This window comes from Protopterus annectens, chromosome 1.part2 (genome assembly GCF_019279795.1).
Source record: "Protopterus annectens isolate FY-2018-M chromosome 1.part2, PAN1.0, whole genome shotgun sequence".
NCBI classification, from domain to species: domain Eukaryota; kingdom Metazoa; phylum Chordata; order Ceratodontiformes; family Protopteridae; genus Protopterus; species Protopterus annectens.
In genome coordinates, this window is record NC_056727.1 from 62,844,854 (window position 1) to 62,868,703 (window position 23,850).

Genomic DNA, 23,850 nt, shown 5'->3' on the forward strand with positions numbered 1-23,850 from the left:
ACCTTGAGGTAATACATTTGCGTGTCTGATAGCTGGTATCAGATATCCCAAAAAACAACTTCCTGACCAGCCATATGGTAACCATTTATATGCTTTCCTACCACAAATAAAATAACAATCATTCGTTTTTATGGTGATATTGGTTGCAAATTCATAACTCCCATTTGGCTTTAGCCCCTTAAATAACAGGCCATATACATACACCATTTTTTTCAACAAAACTAGTATCATTTACATTGATGTCTTTTTTTATAGCTCCAAACTTGGTTTCACACTGCCCTTCTAGGGTACAATTATGAACTATTGTCAAATTACATAGGCTCAGCCCCACCTTAACCTTTCCACTGTTTTGAAAACACACTGTTCCGTTTTGGCGCCCCAGGAGAGGCAGCACCACCTTGTCTCTCAGTGGTACTTCTGTGGTTTCAAACAACAAATTATTCCAAGTATCATTTGTTCCCAGAGGGGCTGTCCCTAACATTAAGCCACTATGTACAGTAGGTATTGCAGTACATACCCAACAATTTGAGACATTCATTGAGGATGCATATGCATATTTAATCGCTTGATATGTATTAAAGTTTGGATGCCAGCTGGTGTGTTTGTCTCTTTTTGAATGGCTAGCTTCATTAAAAAACAGAAATGGCCAAAACAGAAATATTACAATCAAAATAGTTATAAACAATAAAATATTGCAGTAGAACCATTTTCTCTTATTCTCATTATTGTCCTTCATGGTTACTGCTGTCTTTTTGTTCCCCAGGGGGACTCAAGTTTTTATCTAACTTAAAATGTTTTACAATGCGTTAGGTGGATCCATGAGGACCTTTCTTTAATCCGAACTGCCGTTGGAGTTGCGATGACTTCTGTAATTTTGTTGTCTCTTGAACCTGAAAAACAATCATTCATTAAACAGCTGTTAGTATTGGTCAGCATTTTCCTCATGCTATCTCCTCACCCCCCTCACGTTCCGCAGGCAACAAGTTTTGCCACTGCGGGATGTAATAAGGTCTCCCGTACAATAACTCAAATGGGGTGACTCCTTTTGAGGTGGGAGTTGTCCGCATGGAAAGGAGGGCTAGAGGTAGACAGGTAATCCAAGACTGATGTGTCTTGGCCATGAGTTTTCTTAACTTGCCTTTTAGAATGCCGTTGTGGCATTCCACCAACCCTGCTGACTGTGGGTGGTAGGCACAATGGTGTTTCAATTCAATTTGGAAAACTGTAGACAGTTTCTGAATGATCTGATTGACAAAATGCGTGCCGTTGTTAGAGTAGATGCGTGTAGGAAGTCCAAAGTGCGGGACGATGTGATTGACCAAAATTTTTGCCACTGTTTGAGCATCTGGATGTGTCACCTGGAAAAGCCTCAATCCACTTAGTAAATGCATCTACTATCACTAACACAAACTTCTTTAGTTGTGCCGGGGTCAATTCGATGAAGTCCATACATATTGTATGAAATGGATAGGGGGGTGTTGGAAATGATGCCGGAGCAACTCTGACCCCTCCCCCGTGGTATTTAGCACATACTATGCAGGATAGACAAAAACGTTTTGCATATGCAATGAAACCCTTGGTCCAAAGGGTAAGGTGGATAATTCTAACCATAGCTGCAGGGCCCAGATGGGAAGGGCCATGCACAACTAGTGCTGCATACCTAAAAAGATTAGTAGGCAAAACATATTTATTATCCGGTCCCACATAGATTCCTTTGTTTTGTCTAACACCATACCTAGTCCAGCGTTGTTTTTCCTGTACTGTGCTAAGTTCCTGCATGACTTGTAAGGTTTGCAAATCAAACTTATCTGTTGGTTGTAATTCTGTAGGTGTGGTTTCAAGTGAAAAGGTACTGGACATAGCTGCCTCTTTGGCTGCTTTGTCTGCTAGGGCATTACCAAGTGATACCGGGTCCTTAGCACGGGTATGAGCAGCGCATTTACAGATGGCCAAACCCCGTGGCCGTTGGACGGCTTGTAGTAATTCAAGGATTAGTTCTTTGTGCATGATATCTTTTCCCGAGGTTGTAACCATCTCCCTATTTTTCCATTGCTGAGCAAACACATGTACCGTAGAGAAAGCATATTGACTATCTGTATAGATAGTGACATTCCTGTCCTTCGAAAGGAGACATGCCCTTGTCACAGCAATCAGTTCCGCTGCTTGAGCGGATAAGTTCCCGGGGAGTGGTCTTGCCTCTATTATCTGAGTTGCAGTAGTAACTGCATACCCTACCTGCGTGGTGCCTGTTTCTGTTTTGCGTGCTGACCCATCTACAAACAATGTCCAGTCCGCATGTAGTAAGGGTTAATCTTTAAGATCCGGTCTTGGTAGCACTTTAGAATGTATGAAATCTAAACATACATGCGGGATACCGTCTTCAGCAACGGGTAGCAATGTTGCTGGATTTAAGGTAGTGCATCTCTCAATTGTCATGTGTGGCTGTGATAACAGCGTAGTCATACAAGATAAATGTCTGCTAGGTGACAGAAATGTTAACTTGTCCTGCAGAAGGATGACTGCTACAGAGTGCGGGACTTTTAACGTAAGATCATGGAACAATACCAACGTGGCAGACGCTTGTACCGCCAAAGCGGCTGCAATTACTGCTTGCACACAGTGTGGTAATGCTTGTGCTACTGAGTCTAATTTACTAGAGTAAAATGCCAATGGTCTTAACTTATCTCCATACATTTGCATTAAAACAGATGTCATAAATCCCTGCTTGCAATCTACAGTCTGTATAAAGGTCTTACTGTAATCTGGAAACCCCAATGTCGCTGACCCAGCTATCAGTTGCTTGATTCTAATGAATGCCTGTACTGCCTTGTCTGTCCAGTGCAGCAAATCTTTTGCCGCCATCGGTATTGCAAAAATTAAGTCTGATAGCGGGTGCACTTCTTCGGCATAGTTGGAAATCCAACTACGACAGAAGTTCGTAATGCCTAAAAAGGACATCATTTCTTTTTTTGTAGTTGGCATGGGGGCTTGTAAAATAGCATTCTTTCTACTGTCATCTAATCGCCTGCCCTTCCCAGAGATAGTATAACCCAGGTAATGTACTTTTAATTTACAAAATTGTAACTTAGACTTATTTACCTTATGTCCTTCGTGTGCCAGAAAGTGTAGTAGTCGAATAGTCTTGGACTTACAGAGTTCTTCCGTAGTCGCGGCCAGGAGGATATCATCCACATACAGCAGTAGGTGGCACCCTTGGGCGGGTTGGAACTGAGCCAAATTGGTGGACATCTCTTGTGTGAGAAGATGGTCGGACGTTCGCAGTATCCCTGCGGTAACCTGGTATAGGTATAACGCTTGCCCATAAACGTAAATGCAAACCAAAATCTACTATCTTCCTGCAAGGGAATAGAGAAAAAGGCATTTCTGATATCAATTACAGAAAAGTAGTTATCCGTTGGAAGGATATCGTTCAGCAGAATAGACAGATCCGGGACCATGGGGGCCCGAGGTACCACTACGGCATTTATTGCCTGTAAGTCTTGTACCATCCTCCATGTCCCATCCGTTTTTTTTTTACTGGAAATAAGGGCGTATTACATGGTGAGTCTGTGCACGGAATTAATACTCCAGCTTTCAAAAGCACTATTTGGGTCAATTCTCCTTGCCACCATCCCAGTGGAGGTTGGGACGGCTGCTATGCCGAACACTTGCATTAAATCTCTTCCTAGTAAATTTACTGGGCAGATTTTTGAAGTTATTACTCGGAACCGTATGGTTTGGTTCGTCTCTGGGTCGGTAAACCACAGAGGTTTGGACAATGGCTCTTTGTAAATATGACCATTTGCTGCTTTTACAAGCACATATTCATCCGAGGTAACATCGGATGATATGGCAGTACTTCTGACTAACGTTCGTGAAGCCCCTGAGTCACAAAGAAATTCTATGTCTCGGCCCTCAACTTGCAATGTGATCACTGGTTGGGATTCCAATTGCATAGTTGATGCTAGTTCTGTTAGATTTACCATTTGATATTCTTCATTTTCTGCCATTTCCTGTCCCCACCCATCATCTTCACTTGTACCTACTTCCCCATTCTCACTTTCTTCTTCTTCCTCATATCCTCCATCTACGTCTTTTTGACCGTCATATAGTCATGTGGTACCACCGGAAGCAACCATCGGTTTCTCCGGTCCTCTGCAATCTCTGGCGAAATGTCCCTTCTTACCGCACTTAAAACATTCCCCCCTCTTTTGCCTACCTTCGAAATCCTCAGAATGACTTGCGTCTCCCCGTCCTTGTCCTCTTCCCCTGCCATGCCCTCTTCCGCGGTTTGCGGAACCTTGAACTAACATTAAAGTTCCATCTTTACTAACTGTAAAAGTCTGGGCTTTTTTATCTTTTTTTTTCTTCAGGTATTTCTCAGCATGTCTAGCATACTCCATAAGGGGCTGTAGACGTGCTGTCCTGTGTGTGATCATATGCTTTTGTATAAAGTTACCAATGGCTGTCTTGCAGCCCTTTAGGAATGCATTTTTCAATTGCTGTTTATAGGGCGAGTCATTTTTCTGATTTTCTGCCTTAATCAACCCACTATGAGCATCAAAACATTGTGTGAGACGATGTAGATAACTGTCTACGGTTTCATCATCTGATTGAATGCATTGATTAATGCAAGTCCAATCTGCCTTGGGCTTCCAATGTTCTTCTGTTTTATCTATGAGAGTCTGCATTCTGGTTCTACACACTTGGAAGTTTTACTATCTTCCTTTTTAACAAAGTACACATCTCTTTCACTTGAATTACCACACCCTTTTTTTTTTTTTTTTTTTTTTTTTTTGTTCCCTATGTCTCTTATGCTTCCTCCAGCCATTTCTGTGCCTGGGGAAACCCCACCTTCTTTTGATTCCTTGTCTTATTTCCTGCCTGTTTGCGCAGTAATCTTACTAGATTTTGACATTCTGACTTATGTAAACATCCACTAAACCCATGATCTTTTTTCCATTTATCTAAATATTTTACGTTCTTTGGGTGTAAATCAAACATAAACTTTTTATCTTCAGATTGTCGTCACCTTTGACGCAACTGGTTCCTGTTCCCATTTCTCTTAAGAGAAACTATTCCTGTTCCTGAGATCTCTTGTATATGGAATTTATTCACATATACTCCTTATACTTGGAGAAAATTAAATTTCTCCCTTGACTAGTCCCTTAAAATTTAGACAAAAATTCCAATCAGAAACAACAAAAAAAATAGCGTTTTGCTTACCTTTGTGATTCCTCCGCCCTATTTCGCTGCCACCTCACGGATTGAATCTGGAAAGAGTGACTGGCCTCTAATTTCGACCTGTTTCAGTCGGAGGTCTTTCGTTCGAGGAGAGCCTGATCTCTCTCCACCTGCGCAGGTTTTCAGCCTCTCTTTGTTCGATTCGTGCCGTGCAGGGGCCGCCCTAACGTTGGGCGCCAGTTATGTCGAAAGATTTTACTCTTCTAACATATTCTGGAAGAATCACACCAAGTTCTTGTAAGCAAGTAAAACAGCTTTATTTTACATGCATGGAGACCTGCTACATGATTAGTCTGGCTACTTGTACTTTGAGTTCTGCTTATATAGACCCTCCTGCACGTACATACACGTAGCACAGAGGACATTCATTAGAAGTGATAGTTTGATTACTTGTTTTTACCAGCCAGTACCACAGTTATTCTTGCACCATTAACTTTCTTATCAGCAGTTTCAGATTAACTTCTGCATTCCTCGGTGATCAACATTTTCCAGAACATTTCAGTTTGCACGCAGTGAACATTTTTCTGCTTAACCCTTTAAATACAGAATACAAAATATGTTGACTTCAGTATTTTTCCACACAGCGGCAGAGAAATTTTAATGCTAAGTCTGTTTCATTGTGAGACAGTATTGCTTTGTTTAGCAGATGTCTATTAGTGTTTGTGCATTGTGCTATAAAATGTAAATTTAAAATCCAAATAATCATTGTAAAAGTAAAATAGTGTGCACATTATGGTAACTGGGCAAAATAGCCAGGTAATGGGACACTGGGGACTCTGCCATATTTTGCTTGTGTGTTCTTCAGTTTGTGTTGGAAATCTGGTATCCCACAATTCCACTGGAGTGGGAGGGGTTAAATATGTATGCATATTTTATGTTAATCATCGTACAGTTTTGTACTTATTTTTCATGGGCCTTGTCCAGATTTTTGATGTTTTCATGTTGAGAGGTATGGTATGTGTGCATTCATGCATTAGGTTTATACAAGATGGCTTTAAATTTAAGAGGAGGTTTCCCCATTAAACACATTTGTTTGCGTATTCATTTGATTTTTAAACTGTTTTAAAGGTAGTAACAACATATACAGCATCTTAAGTAAGTAAATCAAAAAGGGAATTTAATACTGCATGCAAGTTATCTCTGTACTAGCAAGCAGGTTTTTATTTTCTCTTGTGCATGATGGTTATGCTTACTTGGAAACTGAATCTACCATAGCACTAAACAAGACATGAATAATATGTAGTTGACAGTTGGGTATAAGTTAGTTTGAGTATTATGTATTTAATTTTTCACTGTTTTTGTTGGTGTTCAGGTATTTGATATACTCAACATATCATTTTACAGGGCTCCTTAATATACATTCACAGCCAGTTCTTGGCAGCTTTGGAGTCATTGAAAGAATTTTGGGATATCATGGATGAAATAGATGAAAAGACTTGGGTTCTTGAGCCGGAAAAACCCACACGTGGTGCCACCGTGAGAAGAATTGCAATAGGTAAGATTATACAGCTGTAAGAAACAAAAGTACTGATTTCAAAAGAGCTACAAGAAGTTTATTATGTTAAGTGCTTTTAAATGATTTTACAACTTTTTAGTAAAAAAAAGGGGGGGTATATGTAGTCATGGCCAGGGTGTGGTCTGCAGTTGCTGCCTCCAATTATTTGTGTGTGACATGCTGGCCTTAGTGTGTGGTATGAGAGCATGGTTACCTTAAGAGTATGTGGCAAATGTACACTGCTAAACCAGGTTATGGTCAACATCTGCCAGATCCAAATGAGCTTTATACTGAACAGCTGCAGATTGGAGTTGCAATCACCAGCTTCCCAGGATTTCACTTGCCGTACTATCAGCCCAATGCATTTAGTGCCGTTTTACCAACAGTAATAGAAATTTGACCTGTATAATTGTGCATATAATTAGACAGTGTATTACAGGAGGTAATGAAACATTTCTATTGATGTAGTCTCTTTTTACTGTCTTTATGGTAAAAAATGCCCCCAGCTACACCCATCTGGCATACCAGTAACACAGTTACTGTCCACTTTTAAAATAGGATAGCATGATTTCATTTGAAGTAGCTAATGCTGAAGCTGTCATACTTCAGAATGTGGAAGTCAACAGTTACTGCATCACCAGATCTGTATGTCTGTCCTTTAACTAATAAATAAAACACCAGCAGTAAGCTTTCATTATTGAATAGTACTTGAAGTAACTTATAAGCAACCCAGCCACTGGGGATCGAGATCAGACAGCAGTCCCCATGGACTATGATGTTTGCAGATGACATTGTGATCTGTAGTGAGAGTAGGGAACAGGTGGAGGAGACCCTGGAGAGAAGGAGATTTGCTCTAGAGAGAAGAGGAATGAAGGTCAGCAGGACTAAGAATATATGTGTGTGAATGAGAGGGAGGCTAGAGGAATGGTGAGGATGCAAGGAGTAGAGGTGGCGAAGGTGGATGAGTTTAAATACTTGGGGTCAGTAGTTAGGAGTAACGGTGAGTGTGGAAGAGAGGTGAAGAAGAGAGTACAGGCAGGATGGAGTGAGTGGAGAAGAGTGTCAGGAGTGATTTGTGACAGACGAGTTCCTGTAAGAGTGAAAGGGAAGGTCTACAAGAGGGTAGTGAGACCAGCTATGTTATATGAGTTGGAGACACTGACATTGACAAAAAGGCAGAAGTTTGAGCTGGATGTGGCAGAGTTAAAGATGATTTGCACTGGGTGTGACAAGGGTGGACAGGATTAGGAATAAGTATATTAGAGGGTCAGCCCAGGTTGGAAGGTTTGGAGACAAAGCCAGAGAGGCAAGATTACGTTGGTTTGGACATGTGCTGAGGAGGGATGCTGAGTATATTGAGAAAAAGATGCTAAGGATGAAGCTATCAGGTAACCAGAAAAGAGGAAGGCCTAAGATAAGGTTTATGGATGTGGTGACAGAGGATATGCAGGTGGTTGGTGTGACAGAGCAAGATGCAGAGGACAGGAAGAAATGGAAACAGGTGATCCGCTGTGCCGACCCCTAACGGGAACAGCCGAAAGAAGATGATGACTTGAAGTAACATATAAGCAATGCAGTTTAATATACAAGATGATGGGCACTTGAACACCAAAACACAAATTAAGTAGTTTTAAATACATTGATAACAATTAGAAAAAACATTGGCTTTCTGGACCTACTACTGCAGTTAGAAGGTTTACTGCAATCTCTGTACCTATGACTTTTAACAGTTTTAGCAGTTATAGAAAGTTTACAGTCAGTAAGCTTCAGATATGCTTTAATTTTATCTTCTTTTATCATTAGCTGCATTAGGACATGTCTATTTTCACAGTTGTGTTACATAAACATAAAACAGCAGTCAAATATAGTTATGTAAAACTGTAATGATGAGCATTTCCAGCAAGATTACAACCTTTTAAAGCCTTTAAAAGAAAACGGTTGTAATTTGGGAGAACATTTTTAAGTATGAAAAACGCATTTATAAACAACAGGGTGATTTTCTTTGTGATCACAGTAATTATATAGGGCATATTGGCTTAAGTGAAGTACGTTCAAATTTCCATGATACAGATTATATCTATCTGTAGGATTATGCTTACTTTGGTTGACAAATAAACAGGATTGGCATGAATGTCAACCACAAAAGGTCGAAGGTCAGTAACATAAATGTCGACATGTTAGTGTTTATGCCAAGAAAGAAACTCAGCGCATGCAAAGTTACAAAAAAAAGAGATTATCCTCATTTTAGGTCAGACCATGTCAGTTTTTAGAATATTCCACTTCACAGATTTTCAGACTAGATAGTTTAATTTGCAGTTTGTGATTCCTGTCAGTACTTATTGTTTTGCTTCTGTTGCCCACCAAATGCTTATGCTTAGGTTTTTTTTTCTGGCATTTAGCTGCATTTTGTGGTTAATGTGAAGTTCTGATTTGCTGATAGTAGTCGATTTTTTTTTTTTTAATTCTGTTGACATTATGGGTAAGAATTCTGGTTTTGTAGAATGCACTAAGTGCGGGCATAGTGTTTCCCTTCAGGGCAAACCTTCACCCCTCACTTTGTGTGCTGTGCCTGGTGGTGGAACACCTAGATGCTACATTGCAGCAGAAAAAAATACTCATCCTAAAGGGATTGGTACCCAATGACTCGCTTTGCTCTAACCATACGAAAGAAAACAGGAAGCACAATGATGAGAGGAAGAATTCAGAGTTTCAGATAGGTCTTCTCATTCAGTATCAAAAGTGCTGCAGGTAGAGGTCTGTTCTAGGAAGAGTCACTAATTTTCCTTGATTCCAGGACATTTCATCTGGATCCATTTATTCCACTAGATCTTTTCTGATACTTAACACTGCCTGCAACCAATATAAAACCTTAACTTTAACTCTGTTAAGATGTACTTTGACCCATGGTTGTGGGGGCCACTTATATCTTTATTTGTTTTTAATCCTATAATAATCTTAAGCTTCAGTTCATAAAGTTAAGTAACAAATGTAAATTCTGTCTACATCTGTTTGTTAAATAGCTAGTTTAGATTCAGGGAGTTCACTGCTTCTGCATGTCTCAGTCCTGTTGTGACTGCCTTTCAGACACTCTTTTCTTATATATTGAAGCCAGTGCTTATTCTGAAGTTAATTTTTTCTACCTTTTTCATACATTCTTATTCTTATTACTTGTTTGACTTTAACATTCACTCTGTTTATGATAGTGATTTATACTGTACATGTGTAATTTGTACACATTCCGTTCTGCATATAGTCTGTCTGTTGTCCTTGCCTGCACTGCACTGTCCATGGCTGAAAAGAGTCCTCGGAATAGTTTGCTTACCAAGTTAACAAATGTTTAATAAATTGATTGATAAATAGTTTTGTTTGCAGCCCTACAATTTGTGCAGGTCTGGAGAAGTGACAAGGGCTGTAAGATAGGATTTCTATCCCCCCCACCTTTATTCTAAGGTGACAATAGAAGGACCTCTCTATTCTATTACTACTGCTCCTTCCCCAGACCCTTTCTTGGTGCTTGCTGTTTCAGAACAGTTTGCACCATTGTCAATTCCTTCCCTGACATGAATGCCAACCTTGAGCCAATGTTGTTTCCGTTTGCAACAGTAACTTTGGCTCTGAGCCTTTCATAGGCTATTGCTAGTCAGTTGATCTGGATGTATAATTTAAAGCCTATCCAAACAGTGCCTATTATGTGCTGTGGTGTTGAAGGTTACTGTGGTTTGGGTCACTGACAGTAATTTTGACCCCACTCCCCTTAAGACCAGTGCCAGCACTGACTATGTCATTACATGTTTACTTATCACCAAAAACTTCCTCAACACTATTGTTGATCTTAGTCATGAGAGCCAGAATGTCTTCGTTGATGTGAGTACTTAGGAGCCAGTAATAACGAGACTACTACCGTGCTTTGTACCATGTGACTCATTGCCAATTGTACAGGATCAAGAAGTGATAGTCAGGCAACCTCAGTGTGTGTTCTATGTTCGGCTACACACTTGGATGCCCTTAACCCTAGTGCTTTAACCCAATCATCTTCTCCACCTGGAGGCAAGAGAGCAGACTGCTGCAGAAGGTCACATCAATGTATACTTTTATAGATTCCTCCACCCTGATTGGTCTTTGGAAAAGGAGGTGTAAAAGGAAGCACCTCAAACCCCCCCCCACCTCCGCTGTTGACCTAGATGGGGAGGCTTCCCCAGTAGTCCTCTGTCCCCATATTAGGGTAAATTCTATAATTGATGAGTTAATGAGGGTCATGGCCAACCAGTACTTTCACCCTGAATGAGGAAATTCTACAGGATACTTTTCTCAAAGCCCCATCAACCTCCCCTCCTGCGGACTGCATAGTTGAGCTTATCATACAGAAGACTTGACAAGAGGTAAAGCTGGTGGCTGTTGTATGTAGGAGATCTAACAAGATTCTCTTGCCCCCCCCCCCCCCCAGTTATCATGGATGAAAAAAAAACACCTTTCAAGGATAGCGTTGTTTCTCATCTCCAATAAGGAGTCTAGAACATTAAACTTCTTTAGAAAGAGTATTTATGTGTCTGGCACTTTCTTGTCCATGTTTGAATTAAATGACCGTCATCAGTAAGTTTCATTATGCTAGGTACACTGGACAGGTTGCCCCCATTGGATCTTTTGAAGGAGATTACTTTCCCAGATAGTTAATTTAACCTTGATGCAACTGAATAACAAGGTGAATGGAGCTGCTAGAGTAGCTGAGTCAGGCATTACCATTTGTTTCCATGCCTTGCTGACACACTAACTGTATGGGACCACTTTAAAGTTTTTTTTTGTTATACCCATATTCATTATAAATTGGGCCTCGTGTGAAGGAAGAGTTGTTAAAAAAAAAAAAAAAAAAAAAAAAGAAAGAAAGAAAGAAAAATGCTCAAAGGTTTTCTTGTAATCGGAAGAGTGTTTGGAATCTGTGGTTTAAATTGAAGCAATAGCTACCTGTTGAGCAGCTTTCTGATAGAAGCTGACCTGGTCACTTGTGGCTGTAGAATGGGATGTGCACCAATGGTAGATGCTGTTGTAAAATCTAGGATTCAGTAGTCTTGCCTTTGGAGGCAGCTGTACAGTCTCTGAGGGCATGCCAGACTGTAGCCTACCTTGGAGGCAGCCAGGGTTCAGATCTGCCTGCACCTTAATGCACGGCTGGTCATTATCCAAGATAAGTGGATCAGGGAGATTAATATCTAGAAGCCAAAAATTACTTTATACCCCCCCCCCCCCGACAGCATCCTTAATTTCAGACGTTCTGCTACATCAGAGACAAGAAGCCATTTAAAGATATGATGCCTCCTATCAGAAAGAGTAATCCAAAAGGTTACACCAGATAAAAAAGGACCCATAGTTTGTTAAAGGTTCTTTTTCATTCCCAAGAAGGCATATTACCACAGACTTGTATTGGATCTAAGTGACCCTAAATTAGTATGGAAGAAAAACAGTTTAAGATAACAGTGTAGTCAGTTCCCCCATTCTTGCAGGAGGGAGACTTGATGTGCTCTTTAGGGATGCCTATTTATACAAGATAGTCAGTCCAGGAGGATCCTGTGCTTCAGGTTCTGAGCTAGTTACAGTCAACTCACCAAAGCCTGCAAGGATGCTCATTAAATGCATGGCGACCTCTACTCTAGAAGTTCTTTTGACTTCTGATGGACAAAATCAGTGGCTCAACAGGTAGCACACTTGCCTTTGGGTGCTGTTTGGCCAGAAGACTGTAAGTTGTCATCCAACTCCAGGTGATTGGTTTAGTTTTCAAATTGCAGATACTACAGTGCATCATTATAGGGTACTGCACTCCTGAGTGTGCTGTTTGACAAGATGTCAAACTGAGATTCTGTATGCTTCAGTTGGTGGTAGTTCATGTGGCTGTAAAAGAGCCCACTGTACCTATTGAAAAGATTAAAGTTTCCCAATGTCCTGGCCACATTTCTTGTATAGTATAATACCACCTATGGTCTCCCTTGAAAAGATGCCAGTACCCTAGTGGGAGTCAAAGGATGAATAAATACATAAAATAAATACATAAAGCTGTTTTGAAGGAGGATGAATTTACACTTTTCTGGCAAACACTTGCAGTACCATCTGTGAACCAGAATAGAATCTTGGAGAATATCATACCCCTTCAGATATCTGTAAGCCATTTTTTTCTGACTCTGCACAGTACAAATCCTGTTGCTCTACTATATTTGTTTTCCCTGGTAAGAGGCTCACCTAGGATTAACCATAACCATGCAGCTTCATTTAGCTAACACAGTGTAGCAAATTGCGATAAAATATATTTTTGCAGACTAATGACCTGCAGCCCTACTCCATCTGATCTGTCACATCCTGTCAGCATTCACTTTGTTTGAATGGATGCCATAAGAAGGTGGAGATGGTTCCCAGTCATCTTGAAAAGTTCTATCCCAGGAATGATCATTGAGGCCACTGGAAACTAATGAAGTACTACTTGGCTATGTAATTTTGAGAAAACCATGTGCTTGATTATTCCTTTTTATACCGTGCTCTTAGTTCTGTGAGCTTTTTGGCATACATTTCTTTCACAGCTTTAACCATGTGTGCTGTCCGAATCCCTAAGATCTTTATGGCATTCTTAGTCCATTTTAGCTTAAAAAAAAATATAATCAAAACCCATGATTTGTAGATGGAAACTTGTATATAAAAGTAGTGACTTTCTAAAGTTAATTTCGTGATTGGAAATATTTGAAGAACTGTGAAGCTGAAAGTATCAATTTCAGATTACTAAGGGATCCCACAAGGTCAGAATCTACATATGCAGAATATCTAAGGGGAATAGGCAGACCTCTCTCTGAATTAAGAAATAATTCCCTAAGTTTATCAGCAAGCGACTTTATAGGTAGGTTGTATAATTAAGGGGAATTGATAGTGCTGTTTGGTGTCGCATCTAAAGACAGGATTTGATGAAATCATTCAGTCTTGGCACATGCGAAAGACCCATGTTACAAAGGTAAAATTACCGGAACCATTTACAAATCAGTATGCTCAGAATTCTCTGTCAAATTCCTTCCTAGTATCCAGGCACAGATTTATGTCATCTGGTTGCCAGGAAGTCTCCCTGTGTTGCTCATAGCAAATGTGTAATGTTCTGTGATAAAACTTTTGTGCATAAGCACTGATCAGGATTGGCTTACAATGTCAGATGAGTTTTGTAATCATATTTATAAATAGATATGGGCCTATAATTATCTGTTACTCATCCCTCGCTTTAGGACCATAGATGTGAGAACTGATTTCCATGATAGGGAGCCATTTATGATGTCGCTTGCATACTGGTCATTTTTAGTAGACACCACAATTTCTTGTAAATAGTTCTGCCATCAGGCCAACATACTGCATGGTTTGAACAGGTCTCTAGTGTATGAGCTACTGTTTCCTGCTCATGCAAAACGAAGAGAAGTATAATCTTGTCTGAAAGCTGATGTGGTAAGACAGGTAATTCAAGTCCTTCAAAAAAAAAAAAGACTAAATGTCTGCCTCAAAGAAAGATCAGATTGACCCTCAAGTTTCCCTGTACAAAATTGATAATCCAGCTGGGCTCAGAAATTGAGGATTGCTGCATCCCAGTCAGCCTTTTCCTAGCCACAGGTTTTAATTGCTTTTTACCAGTGCCTGTAAACATTTGGGGTTTCCTGAGTAAAATTTTGCTTGCAGCTTTTCTATAGCTGCTGCTGTTTTATAATCTAAAATTCTCAAACTCTTGTCCTTCAGTTTTTGTACAAAGTCTGTAATCTGAATGAACCTGTGCAATGGTTCATCAAGGCAAGGACTTAGTTTGTGTTTAATATTGTTCAGAACAGTTTTTTCTGCAAGGATATCATTTAAGAGTAACATTAAATTGCATCCCATTTAAAATGCATTTCAGTGGGATGTGCCTGATGGGTCTTATTGAATTGTTTTAAGGTGTCTTCTACTAATTCATCAACATTAGGAAGAGATGTTTAGAAATAAGGTAAGCACCATAAATTGGGGAGCAGCTAACCTTTATTTAGAGGAAAGATACCATGTCAAATAGCCATGGCCTTATGAGGGGGAACTGTTCCCATTCAGTGAGGAATCTCTTACCACCAAATTAGTAAAACAAAGATCCCATCTGTCATTACTGGTGTGAGATAATGAGCAAACTAGTGTGTGTGCTACCGGAAATAAGTCGCTGTGGTGGTAATCTTAAATCAAACAGACTTACTGACTTACAGGCCAAGTTACAAAATTGGCTTTGGTCTTCACTTTCTTGCTCCAGTTTATGTATATTTCTGCATTGAGCCTCCCATTCAATAATACTCTCACTCTGTTATTATTATATGCTGAGTTACACTCCTAATTGTATTACCTATTCCATATTTCTCCATAACATCCCATATCCACCTCTAAGGGGATACAATCTATATCCCTGCAGTGGCCTCCTGCCCCTTGACTACTTCTAAAATTTTATTGGCAGTCCCTTTCACTTGGTTAATCATAAACTCAGGATGAAAATGTATAGATAAACAGTGAGATCTGTACATTATTAAAAACCATGTCCCCACGATCTTGTATCACATTTAATATTCTGAAGTCATGCAGAGTGGACCTGCCCAGAATTGCTACTTATTTTCTCCTTGAGAGGTGTAGGAGAAAGAAATGAACATATTGAACCTGTACAGTAATTTGTCATGTTCCAGAGAGTTGTGATGATAGTAATAGTTTAGACAAAGTATCAACACTGCCCTTCAGATGAGATGATAAACCATGACCACAATTGCCTGAGTTGGTGGGGGATGTAAAAGACCCTACGGCACTTATCAAAAAGAGCAGGTGGTCCCTTATTTAATGAAGTATAAAAACATTATTTGTATATTTATAAGAACACATGTACACTTCTGTTTCTCACTGTTTAACATTTTCTTATAACATTCTTATTATTGTTCTGTAACTGTGACCCCCCCACTCTTTCTTCCACTAACATAACCTGATTTTTCGCAATATATCTGCAAAACTGAATTTTCCATTGAACAAAATATCATTCAGTCTTTCATTCCAAGTAACTCCTATTGCATAAAATAAATTCTTATTTACTCTCCTTACATATTCTACGTCATCGTCTTATAATATTCATAGGTTTACTATCAAAATGTGTTTGCACATTACCGTTTATTCACATCGTCAACCCATTTACATGAAGTCCGTATTGCCGAATTGCTCAAATGCAAAAAAAAAAAACTGACACCAACATTTCTGACCACTCCGCAGCTAAAAGCAATTGCTAACATGGGTCAAGAAGGGTGAGATTTTACAGTCTGGAAAATTGGTGTTTGACATTTCAGCATTCGGAGTTCAGACTTCGCTTAAATTGATTCGCCGATGTGTCGTTCGCAAGTTTGATAGTAAACCCATATTCATATCTATATTGTCTATCATTAATATTCTGAACAAAAATTCTTCACACATTTTTTTTGTTTCATCACTCTTGTACATTTGAAAAAAAAAAAAAAAAAAAAAGCTCTGTTGTCTCTTAATAAATACAATTTCAGCTTTTTTATATGGCATAGTCTCCTTGACTTGTAACTTATTTATTACCAGTCTCTCATTGTGTTACACTGCTGCAGTCATTACACTTGGGTTATCCTGCCGTCAGGTGGTCCCGCAGTCGGCCAGAGTTCCAAAGTCTTGGTCCGGCGTCGGTTGCTGTCGCTTCTTCCCTGACGTCCGTGCGCCAGGGGTATATAAGATGCATCCGACGCCATTTTCTTCAGTCTTTCTTGCCGCGCGGTGCCCGAAGCAGAAGCAGTTCGCAAGTGCCAATCGGCCGACTCCTGAGATTTTCGAAGTCGAATTTCAGATCCGAAGTCTTCAATAAAGCTAAGTACCTCATTGGGGAAACTTTTTTCTTGCCTCAGACCGATGTCAGAAAAAGTTAATAATTGTATTTCTTGTGGGAAGCAAATACCTCATAAGGACTTCCACTCTTACTGTATTCCATGCCTAGGCCCTGATGTCACTAGTTGTCGGTTTTGTGCTAGATTTAACAAACGCACTATAAAACGACGTTTTGATTTTGCTTTGCACTACTTCGGCCGAAGGTTCAATTATACTATGCCGTCGGATCAACCAACGACCGCAATTCCGAAAAAACGCAAAGACAAGGATAAAGACAGGCATCCGAGTTCCAAAACCAACAACAAAACCTCTTCTAGGCCAGTCGCCGGTTCTCAGTGAGGCGCTTTCACAGCCCCCGACACCCGCTACCTCAGAGCCACAGGCCGCCTCAGACTCCCACGTGGAGACAACTAGGCCTCTGGAAACTCAAGGTATTGGGCCTACAGAAACTAATCCCTCAGATGGGTCCGGAGCCGCTGAGCAGGCATCGGCTTCTGGGGGTGTTTTCAGACCTTCACAACTTACCATTAAAGCAACAGGCAAGACAAAAGTACCATTAAAGACAAAGAAGCAAGTACAGCATTCTCCTGGACAGTCCTCCATGCCTAAGAAAAAGATGCTTAAAATGTCCGAAGACCTCATTACTCTAATCAGGGGTTCCCATCCCCCTCCTGAGAAAAGGCCTAGGGCAGGATGCAGACTATGATTCCTCTGATCAGGTTTCCATTTCTTCTGATTCCTCTTCAGACCAGGGATACTCTCTACCCCTCTATGAGGACTCTGATGCTGAAGAATCTATCCCTTCAGCCTCTCCTCCTGAGGATTAATCTTTTGGTGAAACTTTACATACCATGAGGGAGCATTTCCATTGGGAAAGTTAGGATTATTCAGAATCCAAGAAAAGTCTCAGGGATTTCCTTTTATTGCCTCAGCACAGACCCCTGGCTATTCCGCCTGTGCTAGATATTGTGGATGATGTGTTCTCTGAATCCAGCTTATCTCCTGATTCTTTGCCCCCTGCACCAGCCAAGCCAGATAGGTATTATAGAGTCCCTGACTCTCACAAGTTTCTTTATAAAAACCCTTCTGTTGATCCAGAAACTATTTCCCAGGGTCCAAAAAGGGGTTAAGGCTTCCATTGCAAAAAATCCAGTACCCTCTGACAGAGATTCCAGAGCTTTGGATAGATGGGGGAAGAAAGTTTACACTTCTGCAACTTTAGCAGTAAGGGCTTTAAATTGCCAGTTTCACATGCTTAAGTACCAACAATATTTAATGGCTCAGTTAAAACAGAACATGCTTGCAAGCTCAGAAGCTCCTGACTGTAAATAAATGCAGGATTTATTGCATGCTTGAACAGGTGGGAAAACATACCCTGCAATGTGGTTTTGATTCTTTAGAGGCATCTTGTAGAGCCACAGTTACAGGTTCTGTGATTCAAAGACATACTTGGTTAAAAGAACAGAGTTTACCTGATCATGTTAAAGCAAAATTATTGGATGCTCCTTTACAGCATGATACCTTGTTTGGTGTTGAGGCAGAAGAGGTGTTAAAGAAAATGGAGGATAAAGCTAAATCTATGCAAACAGTCAAGGATTTCTTACAGGTACAGCCACCTCGATTTAGCAGAAATTGACCAGCAGAGAATTGGTCCTTTCCAGTGTCAGACAGGCCACAGAGAGGCAGATACAAACGCCCAAGAGGCAGATCTCAACCGCAAGGCTCTAACAGACAACGACAGTGGGGCACCTCAACCCCAAAAGGAGGTGAGGACAAGACTCAACCTTACAGGAAACAGTCCCAATGACTTCCCCCTTCGCACGCCAAGCACTTCCCTTTTGGCAGCCTCCTTAGGGGGGAAAACTAGCACTTTTTTCTCAAAACTGGCAAACAATCACCCAAGACAAATGGGTTCTGAATATTGTGTCTCAAGGTTACAGGTTCCACTTTCACACTTTACCAAGGCTAAAAGGAATGCCAGACCTGCCACAAAATCAATGGGCAGAGACACACAAACAAATTTCAGCCCTCATGGACATGAGAGCTATTCAAAAAGTACCACAACAGGAACAAGGACAAGGATTTTACTCAAGACCTTTCCTGGTCCCCAGAAAGGACAAGGCCTGGAGGCCCATACTAGACCTTTCAACTCTAAATACTTACCTGGATTTTCTGAAATTCAAAATGTTGACACTACAGCAGCTTCTACCCATGCTGGGCAAGAAGGCTTGGCTTGTTACTCTGGACCTCAGAGGCATACCTGCATGTCCCTATCAGACAAAATTGCAGAAGATACCTCAGATTCAAAGCTGGTACAATGCACTACCAATTCTCTGCACTGCCCTTTGGCTTATCTACTGTGCCCAGGGTCTTTACAAAGTGCCTGGCACCAGTAATTGCATTTTGCAGACAAAAAGGAATTCAAATATATCCATACTTGGACGACTGCCGCATTCAAGCAGAGACAAAGGACATTCTTGTAAAGCATCTGACGTTTGTAAAAAGGTTGCTAATTTCTCTAGGGCACACAGTAAACGAAAATAAGTCAAAACTAGTGCCCTCACAACAGATTATATTCCTGTGTGCCAGCTTAAATACAACGGCCCAGATGGCTTATCTCACGCCAGACAAACAAGTTCAACTAACTCAATATTTTCATTTACTGGCAAACAAGTCCCATCTCCCTGCAAGAAAAATTCTGCAGGCCCTGGGATTCATGGCATCCTGCATACTACTAGTACCATATGCCAGACTGCATATGAGGAAATTACAATGGTACCTAAAAAGTGTTTGGAGTCAGCACTCTCACAGTTTAGAAGCAGTAATACCAATGATTCCCTGCCTACAACAGGAGTTTCGATGGTGGGCACAGGCATGTCACCTAAACAAGGGTCAGCCTTTTACTCTACCCACAGCCAGGCAGACTCTAACAGATGCTTCAGATTACGCCTGGGGAGCACACATGGCAGGAAAATGCATTCAGGGCAAGTGGACCACAGACCAAATGCATCTTCACATCAATCAAAAAGAGATGTTGGCTGTTCAAAATGCCCTAACAGCTTTCAAGGACCTTCTGCATCCAGGACAATTATTATTAAAGACAGACAACACCACGGTAATGTGGTACATAAACAAGCAAGGGGGCACTCATTCTTATTCCCTATGCAGGCAAGCCATGACCTTGTGGAACACAGCTCTAACATATCAAGTTCATCTGCAAGCACAATTCCTGCCAGGAAAGAAAAATACTCTGGCAGACGATCTAAGCAGAAATATCATGGACCCTCACGAATGGAAATTGAATCCACAAATCTTCAGCATGGTAACGCAAAAATGGGGATGCCCAGACATAGATCTTTTTGCCTCCCCACTGAATTGCCAACTACAAAAATTCTGCACAAGGACTTATCACACACAAGCATGGAAAGTGGATGCTCTCTCGTTCAGCTGCCTTCCCACCACTGCCTCTCCTTTCAAAGGTATTCCTAAAAGCCAGACAAGAAAAACCACAGATGATCCTGATTTCTCCAGACTGGCCACGCCAGCACTGGTACCCAATCTTAAAGAACTTAACTCAAGGCCCACCATGGATTTTGCCTCAAATTTCACACCTTCTGACTCAACAAAACAATCAGATCCTTCACGGTCAGCTCAAAACCCTAAACCTGGCTGCATGGCAGATTCATTAGTCAAACAGGCAACACCTCTCTCTAAAGCTGTTATGGATGTCATTTTGGAGGCGAGGAGACCTAGCACCAGGAAAGCTTACTCTGAAAAATGGAAGTGATTCTGCACCTGGAACCAGGCTCAAAGCCTTGACCCTCTTGTCCCAAACATTCCTCAGATTTTACAATTTTACTTAACTGAGATGCTGGACAAAGGCCTATCCTTCTCATCAATTAAGATCCACGCCTCTGCCATTTCAGCACATTACAACACGGAACCTCCTTTATTCTCTCATCCCTTGCTAAAGCAGTACCTCAGAGGGGCTAAAAACATAAGACCGCCCCGGAGAGCACCAACACCAACTTGGGACCTCAATTTCGTTTTGGAAAAACTGACCCTGCCACCTTTTGAGCCAGGCAATACAGCCGATCTAAAATTTTTATCATGGAAAACAGCTCTGCTCCTGGCAGTAACTTCAGCACGAAGAGTCTCAGAGCCACAGGCATTAATGGCAGTGGAACCTTTTATAATTTTTCATCAGGACAGGGTTTCTTTAAGGACAAACCCTACCTTTATGCCAAAGGTGGTATCTAGTGTGGCTCTTAACCAAACCATCCATTTGCCAACTTTTTATCCAAACCCACAGAATAAAGGGGAGAAACTTCTGCACTCTTTGGACATACACAGACAGCTATGCTTCTACTTGGACAAAACAAAAGCTTTCAGGAAAACTGAGCAACTGTTTGTAGCATATGCTGCAGGATCAAAGGGCAAGGCTATCTCAAAGCAGCCTGTCTCCAAATGGATAGGACACTGTATTCGTTACTGCTACACACAGCATGGAAAATCAGTCCCTAATAACATTAGGCCACATTCCACCAGGGCAACAGCCACTTCAACAGCCTTTCTCAGAGGAGTACTTACCAAGGAAATTTTGGAGGCTGCAACTTGGAGTTAAGTGCACACCTTTACCAAGCATTACCAGTTGCCTCTTTATTCTAAATCCAGAGCAGGATTTGCCACTGCAGTTCTACAGGGCCTCATAGCCAATCCTAACTCTTTATAGACCAGCCACCCAACCTTAGCTTTGGGATTCTACCCAAGTGTAATGACTGCAGCAGTGTAACACGATGAACATAGTACAGTTTTGTACCTACCATAAATGTCGATGTTTGAGTGTTCACACTGCTGCAGTCCAGGTTACCCTCCCTCCATCCCCTCTGCCCTAGCTGGACTTAACTGTACCTTTCTATCCTATACAACCTTTGTGGTGTATTTGCTTGTAACTGAAGGTATTGTTTTTATTTTGTATATATATTTTTTATTAGCAGTATGTATTGCCTACCTACTTGGAGGCACCTGACATCTGGGGCAAGAAAAACTGAAGAAAATGGCGTCGGATGCATCTTGTATACCCCTGGCGCACTGACGTCAGGGAAGAAGCGACAGCAACCGACGCCGGACCAAGACTTTGGAACTCTGGCCGACTGCGGGACCACCTGACGGCAGGATAACCCAAGTGTAATGACTGCAGCAGTGTGAACACTCGAACATCTAAATTTATGGTAGGTACAAAACTGTCCTTTTTTATCACCTCTGGCAAAATTTCCCATGAATTTTCCATAGTGTTGTTTCATCGCATTATTGTACTAAATCCTTCTCTCTTTTTCTGTATCATGATTTTTTTTTATTTCCAATGTTAATATTTTTTCTTGATAATTTTTAATTTTTTTTCATTTTCATATTCTTTCTTATTCTCATCATCTCCCAGAATTTTTTGTACTTAACTACTCTTACTGTTAAATTCTGATTCTTTTCCTTTACCCACTTTAAAACTCTATACAAGTTTAAAGAGTCAGAGGAAATAATTGGATTTGGTAACTCCAGTCTCATTCATCCTCTGTCATATACAACAGACCTCTTTTCACGGAATTCATTCTTGAACCCCTTATGAAAGAAACACTAATTGCATAATTCCCTTTTCATATTTTACTGGGATCATGTAAAATTTTGACAAATATGCTATTTTTCATACTGCCGCGGTGGTACGGCGGTAGCGTTGTTACCTCACAGCAAGAGGTTCTCCCGTTCCATTCTCGGCTGGGCTTGGGAGTGCCTTCTGTGTGGAGTCTGCATGTCCTCCCCGCGGTTGGGTAGCATTCGAAAGACATGAGTGCGTAAATGGGCGTGCCTTAGTTGAAGGTTGAGCGTCGAGCTGGCACCTCGGCGTTTCGTAAAAATCTACTGCCAATCATTAGCGGACCGGAGTTCTGCTGTGGCGACCCCTTACCGGGAAAAGCCGAAAGACAAACAACAACTGGGATCATGTAAACATTTGGCAAATTTGCTACTTTCCCCATTAACACCAAACTCTCCAGATAAATCTTTTTTCCTAAATGCCCTCCACAGAAGACGCGTCTTTCATTTCTTTTATCAACCCTTCCCTTTGGCATCATAACCACATAATTGTTCCCAGATTTTATTCTAGCAAAAACATTTTATTTTTTGAAAATTATAGCCCCCCCTCCAAATTTCACTACACCACCCATACCATTACTTTTATCTTTATTCAAGGCCATTTCATTTTCCTTTACACATCCATTCAGACAAAATCTTCCCCTCATCCATAGTTTCTCAACAACTACAACTATGTTGTCCGCATATGTCAAAACTACCGGTATCAGCATTTCTTTCTGCATCTTACTGTTTTCATTTTATAAGCTACTTCACTCACTCTCGCATTCATAGGTTCATACTAGGCTATCTGCCCTAGGGCATTTATAAGCCTAGCCAGAGTGTGTTTGGCTTTCGCCACCCATTTTAAATTAATTTTGCTATGCCCTTTTTTGAGGTTAGTATACTGTGCCTCTGTCTAACAGTGACACAGAAGTGATACCCGGGGTAAACCTACGATCTCCCATCCACTCATCAAGATTCCTCTTGAAGAGAGTCAATGAGGGACTGTGCCTAACCTGGACTGGGATTTTATTCCAGAGTGAAGGGAGCCTCTGGGTTATGAATCTGTCCCTCCAGCATGTCCTGTTTATTTCAGTGCTGAGGTTCAAGTCTCTCGAGCGTAGCTCGATGGGATTTGGATTTTCTGAGGTGCAGCATGTCCATTAATTCCGGGTTGGACATGGCTTTATACGTCAGGCACAGATCGCCTCTGAGCAGGTGGTATGCCACTGAGTAGAGCTGGAGTTTCTTTAACCGGGCAGCATATGGCATCTGTTTGAGCCCTTTTATCCTCTTGGTGAGGTACTTTTGGGGTCTTTCCAGTTGCTGCAGGTGTCTGGTAAGGTACATCCCAAAAGGGGCATTGTACTCAATTATGGGCCTGATGAGGGATGAGTAAAGAGGCACGATGACCTCCCCTGATCTAGATGTGAATCCCGTCATGATTAGGTGGGCTATATAAAATGTTTTTCTAACCCCTTTGGCCACGTGGTTGTCAAATGAGAGATTGCTATCAACTTGGGTCCCCAGGTCCCTAATTACTTCTTCTGTACTTAATGGATTGCCACCTATGTGGTAATTTGTGGGCACATTGTTTTTGC

At 41.0% G+C, this 23,850-nt stretch overlaps 1 protein-coding gene across 1 annotated transcript in view; it reads left to right on the forward strand.

Annotated features, from left to right (window-relative positions):
• The window catches only part of FANCL (FA complementation group L), a gene marked incomplete in the record, with an annotated part of 1,961,518 nt that overhangs the window by 1,202,183 nt on the left and 735,485 nt on the right, over nucleotides 1-23,850 (forward strand). The window contains 1 exon segment of the mRNA XM_044054938.1: nucleotides 6,589-6,739. Coding sequence (XP_043910873.1) covers nucleotides 6,589-6,739 — 151 coding nt within the window.